Genomic DNA, 24,049 nt, shown 5'->3' with positions numbered 1-24,049 from the left:
TGTACTTAATCCAAACTAAGATTTTCTAGCAGACTTAATGTATAGAGATCCAAAGATCTGTTATCTGGAAAACCCCAGGTCCTGAGCATTCTGGATAACAGGTCCCATACCTGTACTAGAAAGCATGATAATTCATATTAAAAATACCTAAAGATTAAAGGTTTATTGAAAAAAGCATGGGACAATGCAAAAATGAGCAGTACAGGGAATATAGCCATATGAATTGTAAAAGGTAGAGCAATGTTTCAGGGTGAGAGATACCCATTTGCCAGTGGCATAGGTCTTAATGACTTGTGTATACAAAGGAGTAATTAATAGTACTCGTTTAAAAAAGTATGGGATCCGTTATACGGGAGGGCCGTCTCCAATAGACTACATTTTATTCAAATAATCCACATTTTTAAAAACGATTTCCTCTTTCTTTGTAATAATAAAACAGTACCTTGTACTTGATCACAACTTAATATAATTCATCTTTATTTGAAGCAAAACCAGCCTATTGGGTTTATTTAATGGTTACATGATTTTCTAGTAGACTGAAGGTATTATTGGAAATTATGGTCCAAACTATGGAAAAATATGTTATCCGGAAAACCCCAGGTCCCATACCGGTATAGGTGTTGGTGTTACCACAATTATTCTGCAAAACTATAGATCAGAGGAGTTACCCCCTTTATCTAAAAACTTGTGGTTCCATTTATTTTTACAGGCACATGGCATTATATTGTGCATTGTTTCACAGTATTTAATGACCCTGCCTTTAGTTCTTTTAAGTAAAGTAGTGAATACAATGAGTAAAAACGGCAGTTACTCACAGTGAAGCCCAGCATCTTGTAGTCCTTGCTGTACATAGCTTTACGTTTCTCAGTCCCTCCCCCTGATACTCCACTGGAGTCTGATTCTGCATCAAATGCAATTCTCCTCAGCTCAAAGATACAGTCTCTCTGTGCCTGAAGAAATAGTTTCAATGTGAGATCACATTGAAAGGTTTATGAAGGTGCCAAAGGAAAGAAATGTAAAGGGGCAACAGGAATCAAGAGGCTGAGAGAGAGACTTTACATGCTACATGTTACATGTCATTAATGGTGCTGCTATAGAGGGTGAAATTAGATAGAACAGAAAAATCTAAAAGTTACCTGGTCATTAGAATCCATTTTGGTCATCATCCTCTCCTCCAGGAGGTTAAATGTCAGCACCTGCAGCACGTAAAGCTGATGGGCCATCTCTGTTTTTATTGGTCGGTTGCCCCTTATAATATGCTGAATAAACCAGTATAGAATGTGTGAGATATTGAGCTGGAAAACTAACATCATCTTCTTCAAATCCCCCCCAAAATAAATTTCCCCCCCCTCCAAACTCTTGTAAAGTGCATTGTACAGAAGAGAAATGAGCGGAGTCAGAGAAACCCCAACCCAGGTAGAGTAAAGCTGGTCATACATGGAAAGATCTGAGGTTGCCAAATGAGTGAATCCTTTTTCCGATATGCCTACCATGTTTTAGGCAATACTGGGCTGATCCCATCTTTTGTTCCAGTTAATAAATAAAAGGGGAGCTCAAAACTCACCGCGGTGGAAGCAGAAGAGACAACTGGAGCACTTTTCTCTTAACGCAAATCATAACAAGTTTGAAATCTCTCTTTCTTCCACAGTAATGTATTACACCCCCAGCTTCCCCATCCCTTCCCCTTCTCTTACTCAGTTCAATACTGTACTTACATTGAGAATGATGGATCGCATGTGCTTCTGCACAAATGCATTTGCCATTTCCTGTTCCAAAAAAAAAAAAAAAAAAAGAGTAACCCAAATAGGGAAAACAAAAGAAATAACAGGAAGATCCAATTTAAAAACTGAGTTAATGAGAAAGTAAAGTAAGCAGAGAAACTATCCTACTGTATGGGCCCTGTTGTACTCACACTAACAGGAACGTCCATCAGATTCTGCGGCTTCTCCTGAGCGCACAACGCACACAAACAAAAGCAAAGAGGAGGGTTAAGAGCAGACAGAGGCCAAAGTCATGCAAGGAGTTAAATCCACAAAACAGACAACACATAAAGAGTGGAGGAACAAACCAAGGGCACTGGACACACCTGTCTCTTGTCTTCTGGGGCCTTGAGAAACAGAGCATTGATCAGAGCAATGGCGTAAGTCTGGATCTCCTGATTAGAGCTAAGAAGAAAAAGAATGAGCACCATTCAAGGACGTGTTAAGTTGCAAGAAAACAGAAACCATATAGGAAAAAGCAAACTTACACCTGCAGGTGATATATTAACTGACCCACGGTGATCTCGTCTGCTATTTTGTGGTATAGCGCCTGGCTGTTCAACACCATACTTTCCAGTATTGCAAGAGAGCGTTGCAAGATTGAGACATCCACTGATGGCTGCGAGACAAACCCTGCAATCTGAGGGGAAAAAAGGTGTAACCCCCCATGCACGGATGATACATTGTAAAAAGGACAAATGTTCACAAGAGAGACTGACCTGTTTTATAAATGTCAGAGAGACTATATCCCAGGAGATAATTCCATGATCCATCAATTCCAGGAAAGCTGTAAGTGTGAAGGCCAACATCTCACTGTAACTGTGGGAGACAGAGTGAGGTCAGGTGAATTAACAGATGACAGCAGAGATGGGGATAAAGGAGAATGAAACAGGACTATTGTCTGCATAGGAGTTATTTCATGTAACGGCAGGAAGTCACTTACTACTGCCTATTTTGGTTCCGGACTATTTCTATGGTGCTGAGGGGCTAATTTATTATTCATGGTCTATTGGGTTAGGGTCTTTCTGTAAAAAAGAAACACCCTATCCTGACACGCTATTAATACTAAATGAACCCGTTAGGTTGCAAGATATTACTCTTTAAAGGCAGAATAATATTGCCACATGCATCCAGTAATTATTAAACAATAATATACAAATAAATAAGAAAAACAATCCAGCAATACATTTAGTGTGCTTCACACTCTGCCGGTATTTATTTAGATATGGAGTCTATATCCATGTAATATACATACATTTAAAAGCTAAATAGTAATAGAGATGGTGCGTGCAACAAGGCTACAACCCCATGCCCCAGAACGGATTTCATTATTCATACTTCATGTGGATTTCACAGGTAGCTGGTATTAAATTTTTTAATGAAAAACAACTCTATCTCCAGTATACTTTAAATAAAAAATGTGTACCGTTTTTATAAGAAACCTGACTGTATGCAGTGAAATTCCCCCTTTACTTGGTCTGACAGCTGCAGATAGGAAACTTCAGACGGTCCCTAACTGCTCTGCAGGGAAACGATCATGCTTTCAAAAGACAGGGGGGAGCCCCCCCCCCACCTTACTTCCCTGAACTCAAGCAGCTTTGTTTGTTCCCCTGTAAGAACTGTGTAGATTTGTATCCACAGACACAGTGCAGTCTGTATATTCTTATTATTAACCAGTCTTGATGTATCAGCTTCTATGGCAGTTATTATTTAACTTGTGCTGTTTTGATCATTTATGATGATCCCTAAGCTTAACCTCCCAACTGAAGCCCAAACCACACTGAGCATGTGCGTAGTCTTGGTATTGCACAGATGTTTAACAAAGTTACAAGATGACAGCCCCCTGTGCCAACTTTGAAAGCATAAATCATTGGTTTAATTGGGCTTCTGGTGCAGTAAGTTCATGTTTATATTTAGTATACAAAATACAGCATTTCTAACATTATTCTATTTTAGACTTTAGTTGCCCTTTAATGGGATGAGTTAGCAACATTAAAATAGATTTTATAACACCCAATGCAACAGTCACCTTTAAATAGGACATTAACATAAGCTTAAAACCATGAAAAGGAGAGAGTTGCAAACTTTACAATTCTTAAAGTGGACCTGTCACCCAGACACTTAAATCTGTATAATAAAAGTCCTTTTCAAATTAAACCTGAAATCCAATTTCTATTTTTTATTAAAGCATTCATATCTGTTGTAAGCTTATTTAAAAATCTCAGCTGTCAATCAAATATTGTCTGCCACTACACTGTGCAATGGGCATAGAGGTGGCAGACAATTACTTTCACTTTCCATTCAGCACTTCCTAGATGTCACTGCTCTCCCTGCATTCCCCCAGTTCTCTTAACGATTTAATTGTGTAGCCAGGACATGGGGATGGACATCGGGTCCCACATTCTGGTGCACAAACAAGATTCTGAGATGATACAAGGCTTGTCTTTATAACAGTGTCCACAAAATGGCTGCTGCCTGCTTGCTATAATTATGAATTCTCATAGACTGAAGGAAACAGGATTCAGATAATTTATATAGTGTAATTAAAGTTAATTTTACTTGACTAATGTGATAAAATAGGATTTTGAATATTTTTTTTGGGTGACTTTAGGCAGGTTGGGTATGACTACATACTAATGTTCCACTTTATTGGAATCACTGATTTGTTGCTATGAGTTACTGCCCAATGCTAATTTGCCCAGTGTTGCCTAGGCAAAGAGAGCAGATATCATGGATGTGTTAGAACTTCAATTTAAACTCTAACTCCTGCATGAAGAGAGACATATAGTACATTGATGCCATAGACAGTCACTGTTTATTGAACCTGTCGGGGGATGTTTTAACCCCTACATACTTGAAATGCACTTTGCAGAGTCCTAACTAAAACCAGTTATAAAACCCTATAACTGGTGTATTATAGAAGCCTACATCTAAACAACTATTAAAGAGATGTAAAATGCTGCTAAAAGCTCCCAGGTATCAGAGTCACTGTGGACTTATCAGCAGTATAGTGAGAAGGAAGTACCCTATATCTATTCCCACTGATTTATGGATACAATTGTTCGCAGGAAAAGCTTGTAAACTGCTTGTAAAACTGTGCCAGGCTTAAAGCACTGGTTGGAAAAGGTAAATCGTAAATCACTACAACAAATTGGTAAATAAACTTCTATCAAAATAATAAAGCAGTCATTTCGAAAACATGGGAAGAAACAACTCAAAACAAGCAGAAAGCATATGAACGTGTGGGGGACGGGGATGTACAATAATGAGGTAAACCTGCACATGGAAACCTAACTGAGTGTGCCACCTTCTTAACCACACATCTCCTGGGCAAAGCGAATATAATAGCACACAACCTCTATTACTGTGCACCCCCCCCCCCCAAAGTCATCAAGAGGAAGAAGAGTTGAAAATGTGGTATAAAGAGGAAGGTTGGGAGTAAAAACACAACAGCTGGGGCCATATTTAATGATATGAACCCAGTACAAAGGTCACAAGCTGCATGTAACATTGCCTCCACAGGTATTTATGAAATGTGTTAGCACTGAAACACGGGAGAAATAAATTACTGCATGTATCAACTGGAACTGGTCCGCAGCATGCAAGCAGGTGCATTTTCTTATTGTAAATTATTCGTGGGGAATTCCTTTTCATTATAAGAGATGCACCGAATCCACTATTTTGGATTAGGCCGAACCCCTGAATGCTTTGCGAAAAATGCGGCCAAATACAGAACCAAATCTGAATCCTAATTTGCATATGCAAATTATGGGTGGGAAGGGGAAAACATTTTTTACTTCCTTGTTTTGTGACAAAACGTCACGTGATTTCCCTCCTTGTCCTCCCTTCGGATTTGGTTCGGCCGAGCAGAAGGATTTAGGCCAAAACTGAATCCTGCTGAAAAAGGCCGAATCCAGAACCGTATCCTGGATTCGGTGCACCCCTATTCATTATTAAAGCAATCTCTAAGCTCCATGTGTGTCCCTTACAGAAACATAATACTCACTGTGACAGCAGCTTGGCGCCACCTTCCACCAAACGGGTAAGGACTGTCACGCCCTCCATATTGATGAATTCAGTGGCGAAGGTAGTGTCTGCAGAAAGCTTGGCTAGTTCTTTCATGGCTTCCAGCCGTCCATCTGTACTGTGACCCTGAATCCTCTCTAGAATCTGCCGAGCTGCTCTGGACTGAAATGAAAAGAAAAATTTATTCAACAGGTTGGAGGTTATTATAATATGGGGAGTGAGGGAAGTAAAGAGGGGGCAAAAGATAAGTCTTGAGCCTGAGATGAACTCACTGAAATCACAACTATAAAAGGGTTATTAAAAAGAGATCAGGGTTATATTATTGCCCAATAAAGGGTGGCCCCATGAATTAAAAAAAAAAATGTTGATCGGGATTGTAACACTCACTGGGGACACTGCCAGACGGAGGATTGTTCCATTCTTCATGTCACTGCGAGTCTGAAATACTACAGAGAATCAGTTGGGAGACATAAACCACAAATATGCCCAAGCAAACCACAGAAAGCATAATACAACACCATCACCTGTTCTGTAATGTACAGCTGGCTGCCATCTGCGTATCGAAAAGCATAGTACTCTGGGTTGGGCAGGGAGAACCTGGGAATGTGCAAAGAAAAAGTTATGGAAGCTAAAATGTATATACTCCAGCCAGCCTACCCATAATCACTTATTGCTTTTTCTATTTGTAAAAGATGTTTAACATGTCATTCATTCAGCTTCATTGCTTAAATAATTTAACTATACAATCATCTCATGTCACCTTCCACCCTAAGATCATCAGCTTTGGTGCTGCCTCGGGTGGTACGGATCATGTTTGGGCATCAGTATCTGAACAATGTCAGATGTGAGCTAAATTTTATGTCTTTTTAAAGGGGTGGTTCACTTTTACGCTAACTTCTAGTATCTTATAGAATGGCCAATTCTGAGCAACATTTCATATGGTCTTCATTATTTATTTTTTATGTTTTTTTTTTTTTAATTATTTGCTGCCTTCTTTGACTATTTCCAGCTTTCAAATTGGGGTCACTGACCCTATCTAAAAGTCAAAGCCTACAAATGTATTGTTACTTTTTATTATTCATCTTTCTATTCAGGCCTCTCCTATTTATATTCATGTCTCTCAATCAAATCAATGCATGGTTATTAGGTTAATTTGAACCCTAGCAACCAGACTGTTGAAATTGTAAACCGGAGAGCTGCTTAATAAAAAAACGAAATAACTCAAAAAGCCCAAATAATAAAAAATAAAAACCAATTGCAGATTTTATCAGAATATCACGCTCTACGTCACACTAAAAGTTAACTAAAAGATGAAAAACCCCTTTAAGCACTTTGCTTTTATGATCCTGGACACTGCAGATACTATGCATACAACTGTTGTCCAGGGTTTTGGCCAATGGCAGCTTTATAGGAGAGTGGGAAAAAGGCCTACAGTGTTTTAAAAGGCACATGGGAGACTCTGAAGTCAGCTGGATAGAAGGTTCACAATTAAGATTTTTGTTTAAACAATGCACATAAATACACCATCCCTGTTGTGAAGAACAGCAGTGGCAGCATCATGTTCAGGGGATGTTTTTGCTTCAGGCCCTGGAAAGTTTGTAAGAGTTGAATGAATGCAGCAGCAACACAGTAAAATCCTGAAAGGCTGCAAGAAACCGGAGCCATGGAAGATTTACCTCTAGCAAGACAATGAATGAGTCCAAACATAAAGCCAAAACCACATAGGAGGTTAGTGTAAAAATAAAAACTGGGTCAATAGGCTGTGCAAAATAAAAAAAATGTTTCTAAAATGTAATGTATAAAGGCTGGAATGACTGGATGTGTAACATAATAGCCAGAACCTTACTTACTGCTTTGAAGCTCTCCAACTCTGAGTTAAGGAGATCCACTCGTTTGTCGTTCTCTCGATATGCACACATTGAAGTGGACGATATCGAGCTGATCCGATCGTGAGCCCCAGGCCCCAATGATCGGATCATAATGGATCCAATACGGGTGGTCGATCCAATACAGATGCGCCCACGAGCCGACAGGATTTTTTTTTTTAACGTGCCCGATCGAGATGGCCAGATATTGATCGGGGAAGCCCGTCGAATGACCCCACACACGGGCCAATAAGCTGCCGTCTCGGTCTGTCTGCAAGTTTTATCGGCCCGTGTATGGGGGCCTTAAGTCAGCGACATGAAGGGGGGCCACATGAGACATAACTGTTCAGTGAATTTGCAATTGACCCTCATCATTCAACTCAGATTCAAAAGCAAACAGTTATGACCCCCCCCCCCTTAAGTCACGGATTGGTTAATGCCTGGTAACCAATCAGTGGAAACCAAGAGAGCTGCAAAGCAGTGTTCTGGCTATTATGTTAGACATCCAGTCACTCCAGCCTTTATATATTACATTTTTGCTTAACTAACTATATTAGAAACATTTTTTTTTATTTTGCGCAGTCTATCCATTTACCCAGTTTTTATTTTTACACTGAACTGTCCCTTTAAGGGGAATGTATTCTGTCTGTATTGTAAAACGGTACTACTAGTACTGTTGTAATTAAAGTTGTACATACATATAAACAGACAAATTGCATTCATCCATCCAGTTAGGGTGAAGACACCAACAGCTACTTGTGGCTACAGAATACCCAAAAAAATATCCTGCCATAGACAATATTGAGAATTTCCTCTGCTAAAACACACTGGGGCTCATTTATAAACAATGGGCAAATTTGCACCTAGGCAGTAACCCATAGCAGCCAATCATAAGATTTGCTTTTTTAAGCCAGCAGCAGGTTGAACAATGAAAGCAAGCATTTGATTGGTTGCTATGGGTGCAAAATTGCCCAGTGTTTATAAATGAGTCCCACATAGTCTTAGCAAAGCCAACTATCACTACTGTCTATTTTGTAGGTGTGACAAGTAGCTGCTATTATTAGCTCTGTGTGTTTTCACCCTTAAATTGCAAGGTTGATGATCAGGCCTGTGCAGCCCCAAATAAATTGCAATTGGTTGTTTTTTTTGCACTTTGCACATTGCGTTCTGCTTTTCTAGAATTGCCACAGGTCCCAAGCACAAGGTCCCCACAAACACAGAGCTGACTGTGATCGTCCATGCTCTATTGATGATAGATGGGCACGTGTCCACCCCCCTGCCCTCAAATTTGTGTGTCATTCAACTGAGCCTCAGCTTATTTTTGATCCGGCACTTGGTGCAGAGATGCAAAAAGATTCATAAACTAAGAGGCATGCTCTTAACGCTCTACTACTTGCACCCCAGCTAATAATAAATTAACCCTTTTAGTGGGTCAGCTGCTCATATGAAAAGTGAAACAAATTTGGAAGTTCAACATTTAATTCATTGCATTTGCCATTCTAAAGATGTTCATGAAGAAGTGTTCTAGGTGCAGGTGGCAATAACACCCAGCACAAGAATATAAACAAGAGGTACCTGTACAGCTTTTTGAATTGCCTTTTACAATCATCACTTTAATAAAAATCATGCTTAATAGAGTCACATTTCTACTGGCCCCTTAGATGCTACATTAGCAGATCTCATTCCACCTTTCAGGCAGAAAGAGAGAGAATTATTGTGGTTCTACCCACCATGTCATACTGTACTATGTAGGACTGGCTGTAGGCCAGCAACCCACATAAGCAGCTCAGCATTCCACTAGCTACAATGGAGTTTCTGGGAATGCAGCGTTCACCATGTGTCTCAGCTCATGCACCTCTAGGCTTTCAGCAGCACCCAAGGGCCGTGCACAGCATTTTAAAGAGCAAATCTGATTCCAGACTGAGCACAGCATTTAAAATGCATTTCTCTACTGCATTCACAGTAGAGAAACCGCAGTCTGCACCTTCCATGTCTAGCATCTTGGACAAATAGCAGCTTAAAATAAAGCAGATTACTGTATATGTTCTGCAAAGGCATATTAACAAATGATTCCTATTCCCTCAGCCAGCAGCGAGGTGTATACTTAACACAATAGATGGTCTTCTCATTAAAAAAGTGCCAGACTCAGTAGAAGTCATTGATTTACACACAGGCAAGAATAGTAGAGATCGGACTTATTTCTTTGTATTATAACTGCGAATAAGGTGTCGGATTCTTATACAATAACACAAACCACTGCACGCTGAGGAATCTTTGCTTCCTGGTGAAACCGGTTTTGCATGAATTATTAAAACAATTATACAATTTTTCTTATGAAAAATCATAAGCTTCTGAGCTCTTACAGCAGATTAAAATGGAATTATACAAGACTGGAAGATGACTCTGGTTGTTTTTATGGCAGCACACAGATGAAAACTTGGCAGCATAATTATGTCAGGTTAAATAAATAGGTTATATTTCAGGTTAAAGGAGAAGGAAAAGTGAAATCACTGGGGGTGCCAAACTACAAACTAAAACTACACTACACAAACTACACAAACCAAAAAACAATTGGAAAACCTTATGTATTAATTGAACAGAATTGCTTGCCATATTCTCCTTCATAGACGCACTTAAATCTGATTTGCTTTAACGCCTGATGAATTTGCGCTCTGGCGAATGGACATAACTACGCAAATTCACTAATATGCGGATTTTACTGAACGTTACCTCTTGCGCCTGACTTGCCTTCGCCACCTCAGACCAGGCCAAGTGCAATAGAATAGATAGGACAGTACCAAAAAATGCTGGCGACTTTTCATTTTTCAGGGTGATTGGCTGCAAAAGATTGTACATTTTTTCTGGGGTACCCGGCTTCCCCGCTACATTTCCTAACATATGGCACATAAACTATACACTGGGCTCATGTGTAGGGCAATATAAAAACTATTTTCTTTTATTAAGGTTCACTGGATTTGTGTAGTGTAATGTATTTGCTGCAACAAATATGTCCATTCAACTTTAACTTCCTGCCATATGCAAATGAGGCAACGCTAGCGCAACTTCGCTTCGCTTGCCACAGTAACGCTAGCGCAACTTCACCATTGTTCGGCGCCCTGGATGCAACTTCGGATTTTAGTGAATTAGTGTTGTCCTGGCGAATCTACGGCTGGCAAAGTGTTGCTAAGCGAGCGAAGCCGCTGCTGACGAATTTAGTAAATTTGGCCCTTAGGGTGAAGACACATGGAGTTACTAGTAGAAGCTACTTGTTGTAGCTACAAAAAGCCAAAAAAATACCCTGCCATAAACAATCTGCTAAAACACACTATTGTCTATTTTGCAGCTGTGTCAAGTAGCTGCTACTAGTAGCTCTGTGTGCTTTCACCCTTAAGGAAACTGTGGCACTGCCAAAAAATTCAAATCTTCATCTTCAAATGCAGTAATGTTTGAATGAAACCAGAACCCCCTTTTTTCTAATCAGATGGAATAGGTTTATAGAACAAATGAAAAATATTTAATGAGAATTTCTACTTCCCCTTTCATTATAATATAACTATTTCTACGAATGTAGAAGTAGAAAATAATAATGATATCTATGGGGAAACGTGCATTTGAGAAATACAGGCACTGTTTTAGCATGATATTTCCAATACAGGTATGGGATCCGTTATACGAAAACCGGTTATCCAAAAAAGCTCAGAATTACGGAATGGCCATCTCCCATAGACTCCATTTTATCCAAATAATCCAGATATTAAAAATGTATTGCCTTTTTCTCTCTAATAATAAAACAGTTGCGTGTACTCCAAACTAAAATATAATTAATCCTTATTGGGACAAAATAATCCTATTGGATTTATTTAAAGGGGTTGTTCACCTTCCAAACACTTTTTTCAGTTGTTTTCAGATTGTTCCCCAGAAATAAAGACTTTGTTCAATTACTTTCCATTATTTATGTTTTACTGTTTTTCCAAAGTCTAAGTTTAACGTTGAATGTTCCTGTCTCTGGTGTTTGAGTCTGGCAGCTCAGCAATTCAGGCGCAGACTCTGAACTGTTACAATTCTGAAACATTTAATTTCTCAGGAGCATCTCTGAAATATTAGCAACTATTGTATCAAATCTAACAGCTGCCTGTACTGAAACCCAGAGATTCTGTTCAGCAGGGACAAAGATAAGAAATGTATCAACTAAATGTATCAATTTAGAACAGTTTACAGGGTCGGCGACCCCCCCACCTCCCAGAGCTGCTTTAGAAGGTGAAAAAAGGCACTTTACACTTCAATATAAGAAAAATGGTGACACATAAAAAAAAACTAATTGGAAAAAGTAATTATTTCTGGTGATCTATCAGAAAACATCTAATAGTTTGAAGGTGAACAACCCCTTTAATGTTTAAATGATTTTCTAGTAGATAAAGGTATGAAGATACAAATCACAGAAAGATATTATTTGGAAAGCCGCAGGCCCCGAGCATTCTGGATAACAGGTCCCATACCTGTGTTACATTAATGGAGGCCATATAACAATAAGCAGGTTCTTATCCTAAATCAGGGGCCCCATTGTAAGCAATCTGAGGCCCAGAATTCCAAACCATTGTCTCATGATTGACAGCAGCTCAGACCACAAATTTTAACAAGGATAATTACTTGCCCTGCTAAATTCTGCCCCTACAGACTGGAGAGCTTCAGTTCTGCTTTTATCACATACGCACATAAATGTACTTTATTATCAATATATACATACTATTTGCAATATTACTGGTCTTTTGCATTAATCAGATTAAATTCATATAAGTCCCATCCCACAACCATTACTGAGAGAATTTGAGTTATAAAACAAGGGCAGAGTGCCATTTCTTTTCATTAAGTATGGGGCTATGAGTCAAGGGATTACCAGGAGTCATCATGCTGTGTTATTATAGAAGAAAACGGTGAAATGTTGTTCCATTATGAACACGGCTATGAGTCAAGGGATTATTACGCAGAACCATTTTTTTTGCTCTTAACAGTGTTGCAAATAGAAATAGACTATTGTCAGGTGGTTTTCCAATGAGTTCTGATAACTGAAGTTTCATTCACAAGTTCCACATACAAAGCTTCCTCATATGTACTCATTCACTATATGCATACACCATGAAAGTGAGAGTGCAGCCTCATGATTAGCACCCTCCAATTGAACATACAGTAATCCGAGGGTAGGTAACTGCCTACTGCCAGGTGAATTCTGCATCAATGTCCTTACCCATCGCATACTTCCTTGATGATCGATGCCAGGGGTCGTTTCTGTCAACAGATATCAATAAATCACTATAAATAGTTTATAAGCCCAGGAACAATTCTTCTACATAATGCCTAGGTGCATTAACAGATAGCAACCATTCAAATTGAACATATTATTACTTGCAACCGGTCAGTGCACCTTGACAAGCTTTATATTACACATGGGGGATAGGTTGTAATAATACAGAGAGCTTCTCTATCACTTCAAACACACAGCAGGCCCATGTAGTTTCAGCTCTGCATTTCCCAGAAAGTACTTCCTGGGTTCCTATAATGCAGCTCTAGTGCAAGAAATCGGATTCAATATGCACATACAATTTGCCATAGGCAGGCTTCCATAAAGAAGTCCAGAAGTTCACTGGGTAGAATGTAGGGACTGAAACTTAAACTGAAATCGACTTCTGTATATTTTTTGTAAAAATACAGGACCAGTAGTAGCGGATTTGTATAGGAGTCTGTAGTTGGCAAAGCAAGTTAGTTCCAAGTCAGTTTGTTTGCATTCAATCCTACTGAATCAGGATTGCCCCTATACCTGTCCCATATATACAACCCCCTACACCCTAGTACAGGGATCCCCAACCTTTTGAACCTGTGAGCAACATTCAGAAGTAAAAGGAGTTTGGGAGCAACACAAGCATGAAAAATGTTCTTGGGGTGCCAAATAAGTGCTGTGATTGGCCATTTTTAGCCTCTATGTGGATTGTCAACCTACATTGAGGCTCTGTGTGGCAATGCACCTGGTTTTTATACAACCAAAACTTACCTCTAAGCCTGGAATCCAAAAATAAGCTCCTGCTTTGAGGATACTAGGAGCAACATCCAAGGGGTTGGAGAGCAACATGTTGCTCATGAACTACTGGTTGGGGATCACTGCCCCAATACATCCTAGTCCAGTAAATTGCATGCATCTTGGATCAAATTACAGCAGCATGTATACAGTACATGGGTACCTACTCTCTGGCTCACTGCTTACCTGGTCAATCTCTATCAGCTGGGCATTGGCTCCTGGCCACTCAATGGCAACCTTGATGATGTCCAGGGGAGGAGGCATTTCCTGCTATGGTTTGCCAGCTAGTCTGCCGGAGTGCTCACACTAAAATGAAAGCAAGACATGGTCAAATGCACACAATGGCGAGACCAGAAATATCACGCTGATGGGAAAGAGGTAGAACAAATTAACCTGCTTACTGAGATTGAAATGCAAGAATGTCCTCATGCAGTGCTACCCAAGTAAGTCAATGATTGAAATACAAGATGAATGACACAGTAGCATCAGGGTATAGAAAGCAAGCGTCAGTCCCACAGAAAAAAAAATGTGCTTTATGGGACAGTACAAGAAACACACAACCAGGAGCAGCATCCAATATAAACTTGTACAACTTAAAGGAGAATTCAAACTTAAAGTTAAAAAAACCCTACCCTACATAGACCCTGCTCCCCCCCCCCCAGCCTAATTGTTACCCCTGCCCAATGCCCATAACGTTTTACTTACCCCTTGGTGCAGATTCAGGCATTGGAGTAATGAGACTGGCGCTTCTGCAATTTTTTGTGAATTTCGGCGCATGCGCAGTTGTTGTGGAACAGAAAATTTCTCCAACTGCGCATGTGACGCCACGCCAGTCTCATTGCGAAGATGTCCGAAGACGGTTTTTTTTTACTTACGGGGAACTTTTTTTTTTACTTACCCCTCGGTGCATATTCAGGGATAGCAGTTCACGGCAGCCATCTTCCAGGTCTTCGGTAATCTGAGACCAGCAAAGTGGCGCATGCACAGTTGGAGCAATTTCCTGGTTTGCGACAACCGCGCATGTGACAGAAATTGCCGAAGCGCCGGAAGAAGACACGAAGACCCGGAAGATGGCTGCTGTGGACTGCGATCCATGAATCTGCACCAAGGGGTAAGTAAAAAGTTTGGGGCATTTCCCCGGGGTAGCAGGTTGGTTGGTTGGGGGGAGGAGGGAGGGGGGTCTACGATGGGTAGGGTTAATTTTTTTTTAGTTAAGGGTTGAATTCTCCTTTAAAGAGAACTTAAAGGGGAACTATTGCGAAAATTTTATATAAGCTTCCTCATACTGAAATAAAAAGCTTTCTAAATACAATCAATTAAAAACTCTGCATCTTTTCTGAATTAATCAAGTTTATATTCACTATTCCTTTCTCAGCATCTGTTTCTCTTCATTCTGTCTACATGCAGCAGTTGGGTGTCATTTGAATGATCCAATATACCTTATGGGGGGGGCTCCCTTTCCTTGCAAATGTTTTAGAGCTCACTCAAATAACTGATTCCGGTACAAACAAAATCTAACCATATAACTTGCATTTTGCACAAATTCTGCATGTAGAGATGTCTGGTGAGCTCGAATACATCTTTTAGGCAAAATGAGCCCCCCTACAAGATATATTGGATCTAAATGTCAATGAAAATCTGACACCCAACTCCTGCACGAAGAGAGAATGAAGAGAAACAGATGCTGAGAGAGGAATAGTGAAGATAAACATGATTATTTCAACGATACATAATTTTTAATTGGTGGTATTTAGAAAGTTTCTTATTTCAGTGTGCTGAAGCTTATATTAATTTTCATTTTTGCTATAGTTCCCCTTTAAAGCAGGGAGAGTCAAAAACACATTGGGATTCAAAGAGACAGCATAAATACAAGCTGTCAGAGGCATCCTTCCCCCAGGGCTTTCATTTATAACTGTGTGAGAAACATACTTATAAATGAAAGCCCTGCAGCAGCAAAGACTTACCAACACAGGATGCAACAAATACACCCTGAGATACACAAAGAAACATCCACACTGACACAATAAAACCGGCAGACAGAGACTCCTCCATATACAGCTACACACTGACCTGTGCGGGGAGTATGAATCGTACACAGAGCGACTGCTGACACAAGGGAAAGTGTTGAGTGCAACAGCAAGCATTTCCTATAAGATATGCACAGCTGTGCATGTAACAGATGTAAATGTTGCTGATGAAATTCAAGCAATTCCCGATCTAAGCAATTCAGAAGCCTCCAGATCTTGCCTGACTGAGATTCAGTGAACAGGATTGTTATCCTGTGTTCTTTCCCCTCTCTAGTTGATATCACCCTCATCCCATCTTCCCTAGTATGTACCGGTATGTATATTTTTATTTCTATAGTGCTCCTTGGGGGCAAAGCACTGTACATCAAAACAGGTATGGGATCCGTTGTCCAGATACCTTATAAAAAAAGTTATCTCCCATAGAATCCATTTTATCCAAATTTTGAAAAATTATTTTCTTTTTTCTCTATAATAAACAAACAGTACCTTATATTTGACCCAAACTAAGATATAATTAATCCTTATTGGAAGCAAAATTAGACAATTGGATCTATTTAATGTTTACATTTTATAATAGACTTAGGGTACGACGATCCAAATTATGGAAAGATCCATTATCCGGAAAACCCCAGGTCCCGACCATTCTGGATAACAGATCCCATACCTGTAGTAACAAACAAGGGTTCACAGCAATAATAAGTAACAATAAGTGCATTATTAGAAATACAATTCACATAAATATAAACTATAATTAGAATACAGTATAAGTGCTCAATGTCAAGGAGATAAAAGGATGGAAGACCCTGCCCCGTAGGGCTTACAGTCTAAATGGGAGGGTAACTTACAGACACAATAGTAACAGAGGAAAACTGACAGATCAGAGTACAACAATTAAGATGGAAATGAAAATACAAAACAAAATTAGCCTTTGTTTGGAAGATGAGACAAAAAACAAAAACAAAACACACCCTGTGCTGCAGTCTGTGCATAGTTGTAGAGGGAGTTTGCATAGCAAAGTATGGACTAGGAGTGGGGAAGTTACCAACACAGAATCACTAAGTGATACAAGTGATGTACATTGCTGTCAGAAGAGGAAACTGATATTACTCACTGTGAAACCTCAGTGTCCTTCTATTTAACCCTCTCGTGTGGAGCCTGTAAGGAAAGGAGCATACGTTATTGTGTTGTACACAGAATGCTGCGTTTAGAACTACATGCAGCACAGATGAAATGAACTAGATAACAAAAAACATCTTTAACACAATGACAAACGGGTTAAAGCTAATACAACAGCCTATTATCTTATACAGAGAATTGCAACTTCTAAATTAACCTCTTATATGGATTTCTGGTGTAATTATACTTTGTATGATTTAGATGGGTAGTGTGGTTACATGATTGTTAAAAATCCCTCTCATCTATCCCCCTGTAAATGTGGTTCTGCTGCATGAGGCAGAATCAGCAGTGCACAATGGGACAGAAAGACATGGCAACTAGTGAAGGATCCCTGCTGTTCTCCCACTCTCAATGCAGTGATATAATAAATATAAAAATGTACTCAGCCATCGGCCAACTGAGTTGTTAATACACTGATATAGCCACAGGTATGGCATAGATACATTTGGAATCCGATTATTAAAGAGCTCATTATTTGTTTGCCAAACATGAAGATCTTTGCCTGACCAGGTGGTGGCTCAAATAAGGCTAATCAGATCTTCTGACCTGGGCCAACTACTGGGTCACAACAGGGTAGAGAACTGAACCAGATGCTAATGAGTTCACCTTCATCTGACAGAAATTCAAGCTCGCCTTTAGGCATGCACTATGTATTATAGATGTAATAAATCCACTTTTTCAGGAATTGGCAAACACTGAATCTTCAACATTTACTTCTGACTCGTGAGCTGAAACCGAATTTGCTCTTGCAAATTAGCGTAATTCGGGGGGGGGGGAGGATTTGTCCGTAATCAAGGAATCCTGTCACAAAAAGGCTGTGATTAGCCCAATTCTGGGATATGGTGCATCCCTAATATAGACTGATTATCACAGACAAACAAACACACATATAGACTGATTATCACAGACAAACAGACACACATATAGACTGATTATCACAGACAAACAGACACACATATAGACTGATTATCACAGACAAACAGACACACATAGACTGATTATCACAGACAAACAGACACACATATAGACTGATTATCACAGACAAACAGACACACATATAGACTGATTATCACAGACATACATCTAGACAGCTTATTTCAGACAAATAGACATACAGTACATACAGTACACTATAGACCGATCATTACATCATCATGTAACCATCATGTTGTTCTCTGACCAATTGGATGTTGCTCCCAGTGGCCTTAAAGCAGGTGATTATTTTTGAATACCTGGTTTGAAGGCAAGCTTTATTGCATAAAAACCAGGAGTATTGCCAAACAGAGCCTGTAGGCTACCAATCCACATAAGGTCTACCGATAGCCAATCAGAGTACTTATTTGGCACCCCAGGAAATTTTTGCACGCTTATGTTACTCTCCAATTCTTTTTACATTTCAGTGTGGCTCAAGGGTAAAAAAGGTTGGGGACCCCTGATCTAGACCGATTATTGCAGACAAATAGACACACATATAGACTGATCAGCACAGACATACATCTAGGCCGATCATTGGAGACAAACAGACATACAGTACATATATGTAGACCGAGTTTTTCATGGTTAATAAATAACAAAGACTTTTTGAAAACATTATTTGCTTTTGTCAGTTTTTGTGCAAATAAAATTCTAACCATGGCAAAAATTCCAATTCGAACGTTGATTAGTCAACCGCATAGATCATTGTCACAGACAGACAAACACATACATACATACATACATACATACATACATACATACATACAGATCAACACAGAAAGACATACATGTAGACTGATCATCACAGACAGAGATATATATACTGGTCATCATTGCAGATAAGTAGACATACATACATACATACATACATACATACATACAGACTGATCAACACAGACAGACATACATATAGACTGATCCTCATCACTAACATACAGACTTACATACATATAGATGGATTATCATAGACAAACAGAAATACGTAAAGACTGATCACCACAGACAGACATACACATAAACTGATCATCACAGACAGACAGACAGACAGACATACATACATACATACATACATACTGATCATCACAGACATACATACATACAGACATACAGACTGATCATCACAGACATACATACATACATACATACATACATACATACATAGTTAGTTACATACATACATACATACATATCGGCTGACTGTCACAGACAGACACATATAAACTGATCATCTTTACATCAGACACACATACAGACTGATTATCACAGACGTACACAGAGGAAAGGACCCCACCTTGCTTCTAAATCCCATAAAGGCAGCCGCTAGACTTGCTTCTGTTTCCCAGACTCTCCTGCCTCCCGTTTCCGGTCCCCTCAAGCCCCTGCAGCTGCTGTTTCTCTTTGAACCCCACCCCGCTCCCTTCATCTTCCCACAATCCCCTCCTGTCTCCAGGTCCCAAATCCCGGTTACCCGGCCTTACCTCACCTCCTCCCGGCTTCTCTCTCTCTGTCTCCTCAAGCTCTCTCTCCTGCTTGTTGCCCTGGTAACGCCCTGGAGGTGGGCTCTAAAATCTCTAGGCTTTCATTAGACAGGTCGAGGTGTCACTCAGTGCCTAAGGATCGAGCGTCAATTTAAGAGTGGGCGGGGTCTTGGCTAAACAGATTATTGGCCAGCATATGCTGTAGCTCTTCCAATGAAGTAGGCTGGGTGTTGTTAAAGTGACAGTACCAATTTATTCATTACACTTAAACAGCATTTGAGTGACTGGACAGGGCTGGTTATACCAAATAGGTTGGTCACCAGTGGCAGGTCCCGAATTAAAATAGGCCCTGGCATGTCAGATACACAGAGGCCTAATCAGCACACACAGAGGCCCAAACAGCCCCCACCAGCCCACTAAATACTGACTTTCTATGGGAACTTATAGCAGCCCCTCTGGCAGTTGCCAGAACCCACAGCAGGTCCTGACTGAGAATTAAAATAGACCCTGGCATTTCAGGTACATAGAGGCCCAATCAGCCCACACAGAGGCCCAAACAGCTCCTACCAGCCCACTAAATATTATCCTTCTATGGCACCTTATAGCAGCCCCTCTGGCATTTGCCAGAACCCACAGATTGCCAGTCCGGGCCTGGTTGCCAGTCCGGGCCTGACCAGTGGAGTAACTAGATGTTACAGGGCCCCACAGCAAATTTATTTTAGGACCTCCAAAATATCCAGAGGTTGTCCTGTTTTACCAATATATATTAAGCACAAAACAAGAACTGTGGCACCATGTTAGCCAGTAGCAAAAATAACAAAAAAACAAACAAATACAAAAAGTATTGTAGAAGTGATACCTATATTCGCTAACAATAAAAAAAATACATTGCAAGCGTTCGGAGCACTAAGACCCCTTCATCAGGCAAAATACAAATGAAAGCTAGAAAGGCACAGCATATATTCTGTTAAATCTGTGAAAGGTATTCATGGGCAATAAATTAGGAAGTTACAGATAGATGGAGATCAATTGTAGAGATAATACAATGAATTAGGGTGGGTTGTAAATAGTCCAGGAGTCTGGATTCAGTAAGGTCACATAGTGTGACATGAAACCTGACCCTAAATTAAGGCCCTGTCTTAATGTGTTAAATAACTCCATACATTTGAATTCATAAATCTTCCTTTCCTGTTCAGTTCCCTTTTAGAATTAAGACCTGCATGTCCTGAAGACTGTGATTTTGACTGCAGAAATGTTGCCCCACTGGTTTATCACATGATTTGGTGTTGATTTTATGTCTGTGATGGTTCATCCTTATGCACAATTTTTTTCCTGTTTCACCAATGTATATGCATCCTGTAGAGCACCTAGTACATGTAATCATGTATACCACATTGGATGAAGCACACGAATAGTAGTCCAGAATGGTGTAGACTTTTTGTGTATTCGGAATTGCAACTTGATCTTTGCACAGGATGTATTTGCAGGTTTCACATCTGTTGCTGTTACCTGCTTTAGTAGTTTTAGGAAGAACACTTCTGGCAATCATTTTCCTCAGATTTTTTTTTATGTGATGAGGATGAAAACTGTCCCACATAAGATATGCAGGACGGCCTGTTGGTTTTTGGTATAGGGATGTTTGTATGGTTCCATTTTTGATGTAGATGGTTGTATCCAAGAAGTTGATGTGTGAGTAAGAGTGGTTAAAGGTAAGGATGATGGTGGGGTGGAATTGGTTAAATCTTTGGTGGAATGCCAATAGTTCTTTTTCTGATGCTGTCCATATGATAAGTATGTCATCTATATACCGTAAATATTTTAAGGGCCTGGTGTTGCAGGAAGCCAGGAAATTTTCCTCTAACTGGGCCATAAACAGGTTGGCATACTGAGGTGCCATTTTGCTTCCCATAGCACTTCCCATCAGTTGGAGGTATATGACATCCCCTAAAGAGAAGTAGTTGTGTGTCAGTATAAATCTGATCATTTGTAGAGTTGGGACTGTGGGCATATGATTTATTTCTAGGAAGTGCTGGCAGGCTGCAATACCGTCTTCATGTGGGATGTTGGTATACAGAGACTCCACACCCATGGTAGCTAGGATGGTGCCCTCTGGAAGTGGACCTATATTGGCCAGTTTGTTTAAAAGGTCAGTGGTGTCTTGTATAAAGCCAACTGTTTTTCTTACAATTGGCTTCACAATGTTTTCTACCCAGCCAGATATGCCCTCAGTTAATGTTCCAATACCAGAGATGATGGGTCGCCCTGGTTTTCCTTCCTTATATATTTTGGGTAACATATAAAAGGTACCAATTCTGGGGTTCACTGGTATCAAGTCCATTAAGTGTGTCTGCGGGGGGGGAGAGACCACTGATAACTTGTTTTAATTCCTTTGTACTGTATATGTATGAGTTGGGTCCTCTTCCAGTTTTTTATATGTGGTGTTAGACAGTTGTCTATTGGCTTCTTTTATGTAATCTGTGGTGTCCATTATTACCACAGCACCCCCTTTATCAGCTCCCTCCAGGGCCCCATGCAGCTGCAGGGTCTGCTTCCTTTGTAGTTACACCCCTGTTGATCACTATACATTAGGGTTGTCACCTTTTCTAGAAAAAATTACCGGCCTTTCTGTATATTTATCTTTTTTCCCTATTAATAACATTGGGATCAACCATCATTTTGGTTGGGGCTGGTAATATTAGTTTCAGGTGTTCACAGCCTGTCTTACTGGTTATAAGGAAACTGAGCCTGGACGATGATCCGCACTGCCCCTTGTAGGAATGAAGCTGGGGCAGATATAAGCTTAAGCAGGGACCCCTCCTTCCTCTCTAGAAGTTGCACAGTCCATGCAAACCCCCAGCCCAGGGACAAAAGAAGAAGGGGGAGGGTTGCCTAATGGAGGAGAAATTAGGGAAGGGGGTGGAATAGGGAAAGGAAAAGGTACAGATGCAAGAAGAAAAAAAAGCAGGACAGCAAACAACCCTCAATGCCTATGGCATCCACATAAGTACAGGCAGTTGTGCAGAGAGTCACAGCTCCACTCAGAGCAACAGCAGCAGTGATGTGCAACCATCCAGTGAGTGGAACAATACTTGCAATTCAGTATCTCGTTTGTTCTCTTTCAGTTTGTGATATACTGGGTGAGGCACCAGTAAGGCTGAGGCAGGTAAAAAAAGTACTTCAAGGGCAAGAAGGAAAAGGTTCACAACACAGGTGCACAGAAAAAGTCATGCGACAAACTCATACTAAAACCAACTGGCAGCAGATACACTTGTGCTGTGACCAATACAGCTGCTCATTTACCTGAAAAGTTGCGAAAAACAATTGAATCAGGCAAATGTGTTGATATTTATTATGTAAAACCTGTTTGTTATACTGACAGTAGTCAAGTATTGATGTTTATTCTTTTTTTAAAAATGGCCAAGAATCTGTTTTTTTTTTGGCATCAGTCTTCTTCCTTAACTATACCCACTGCTGCGGCCCAGCTACATGCGACGGAGATCAGCCCCAAAATGTGCGATTATGAATTTCCACCCTGTGTGGCGTTAGCCTTAAAGGGGTTGTTCACCTTCCAAACACTTTTTTTCAGTTTAGTTGTTTTCAGATTGTTCACCAGAAAAAAACTTTTCTCAATTCCATTTTTATTGGTTTTCCAAAATCGAAGATTAAAGTTTAAGTCGCTCAGTGATCCAAGAGCATTCTGAACTGTTACAATTGGTACATTTGTTGGCTACATTAGTCAATACATTTATCAGCAGTGTCTTTGGAATATTAGCAACTATTGTATCAATTTTAACAGCTGACTGAAACTCAGGGATTCTGCTCAGCAGGGACAAAATTAAAAAAATGTATCAAATAAATTTATCAACAGTTAAAGAGTCTGCGACCCCCCCCTCCCAAAGCTGCTTAGGTGAAAAATGAAATTTTACATTCCAGTATTAGAAAAATGATCACAAATACAAAATTGCAAAATGAATATTTCTGGCAAATAATCTGAAAACAACTAAACTGGAAAAAGTGTTTGAAGGTTAAACAACCGCTTTAAAGTGGACCTGTCACCCAGACACAAAAATCTGTATAATAAAAGTCCTTTTCAAATTAAACATGAAATCCAATATCTATTTTTATTAAAGCATTCATAGCTGTCGTAAGCTCATCTCAGCTGTCAATCAAATATTGTCTGCCCCTCTATGCCATGGGCATAGAGGTGGGGCAGACAATTACTTTCACTTTCCATTCAGCACTTTCTAGATGTCACTGCTCTCCCCACATTCCCCCGTTCTCTTTACCATTTAATTGTGTAGCCAGGGCATGGGGATGGACATCAGGTCCCCGATTCTGGTGCACAAACAAGATTCTGAGATGATACAAGGCTTGTCTTAATAACAGTGTCCACAAAATGGCTCCTGCCTGCTTGCTATAATTATGAATTCCTAGACTGGAGGAAACAAGATTCAAATAATTTATATAGTTTAATTAAAGTTCATTTTGCTTGATTGATGTGATAAAATAGGATTTTGAATATTTTTTTTGGGTGACGGGTCCGCTTTAAAAATGAGGACAGAAGCAACAGAAATAAATTTATCTTTGAGTGGTGAAAAGGTTTCCTTGTTTATGCAAGTGTTTACTTAGCATAAAAATAGAGTAATAGTTGAACATAATTAAGTGGACTGGGCTC

At 39.9% G+C, this 24,049-nt stretch overlaps 1 protein-coding gene across 5 annotated transcripts in view; it reads right to left on the bottom strand.

Moving 5' to 3' along the window:
- elmo2.S (engulfment and cell motility 2 S homeolog) overlaps positions 1–19,512 on the bottom strand; it is a 33,042-nt gene extending 13,530 nt beyond the window's left edge. Inside the window, exons 1-14 of one of the 5 annotated variants that reach the window (XM_018237378.2) lie at positions 19,380–19,499; positions 16,857–16,900; positions 13,905–14,024; positions 12,894–12,934; positions 6,311–6,383; positions 6,174–6,224; positions 5,767–5,948; positions 2,480–2,579; positions 2,249–2,400; positions 2,087–2,165; positions 1,913–1,948; positions 1,716–1,766; positions 1,137–1,259; positions 816–950 (exon numbers count right to left, since the gene is read on the bottom strand). In XM_018237378.2, the coding sequence (XP_018092867.1) occupies positions 816–950; positions 1,137–1,259; positions 1,716–1,766; positions 1,913–1,948; positions 2,087–2,165; positions 2,249–2,400; positions 2,480–2,579; positions 5,767–5,948; positions 6,174–6,224; positions 6,311–6,383; positions 12,894–12,934; positions 13,905–13,982 (1,101 nt within the window). In that variant the 5' untranslated portion in view covers positions 13,983–14,024; positions 16,857–16,900; positions 19,380–19,499. 5 annotated transcript variants of the gene reach the window in all.
- Between the last annotated feature and the right edge of the window lie 4,537 nt (positions 19,513–24,049).

The sequence above is a fragment of the Xenopus laevis genome, chromosome 9_10S (assembly GCF_017654675.1).
Source record: "Xenopus laevis strain J_2021 chromosome 9_10S, Xenopus_laevis_v10.1, whole genome shotgun sequence".
Lineage (NCBI taxonomy): Eukaryota > Metazoa > Chordata > Amphibia > Anura > Pipidae > Xenopus > Xenopus laevis.
This window is presented reverse-complemented; position numbering and strand designations above follow the sequence as displayed.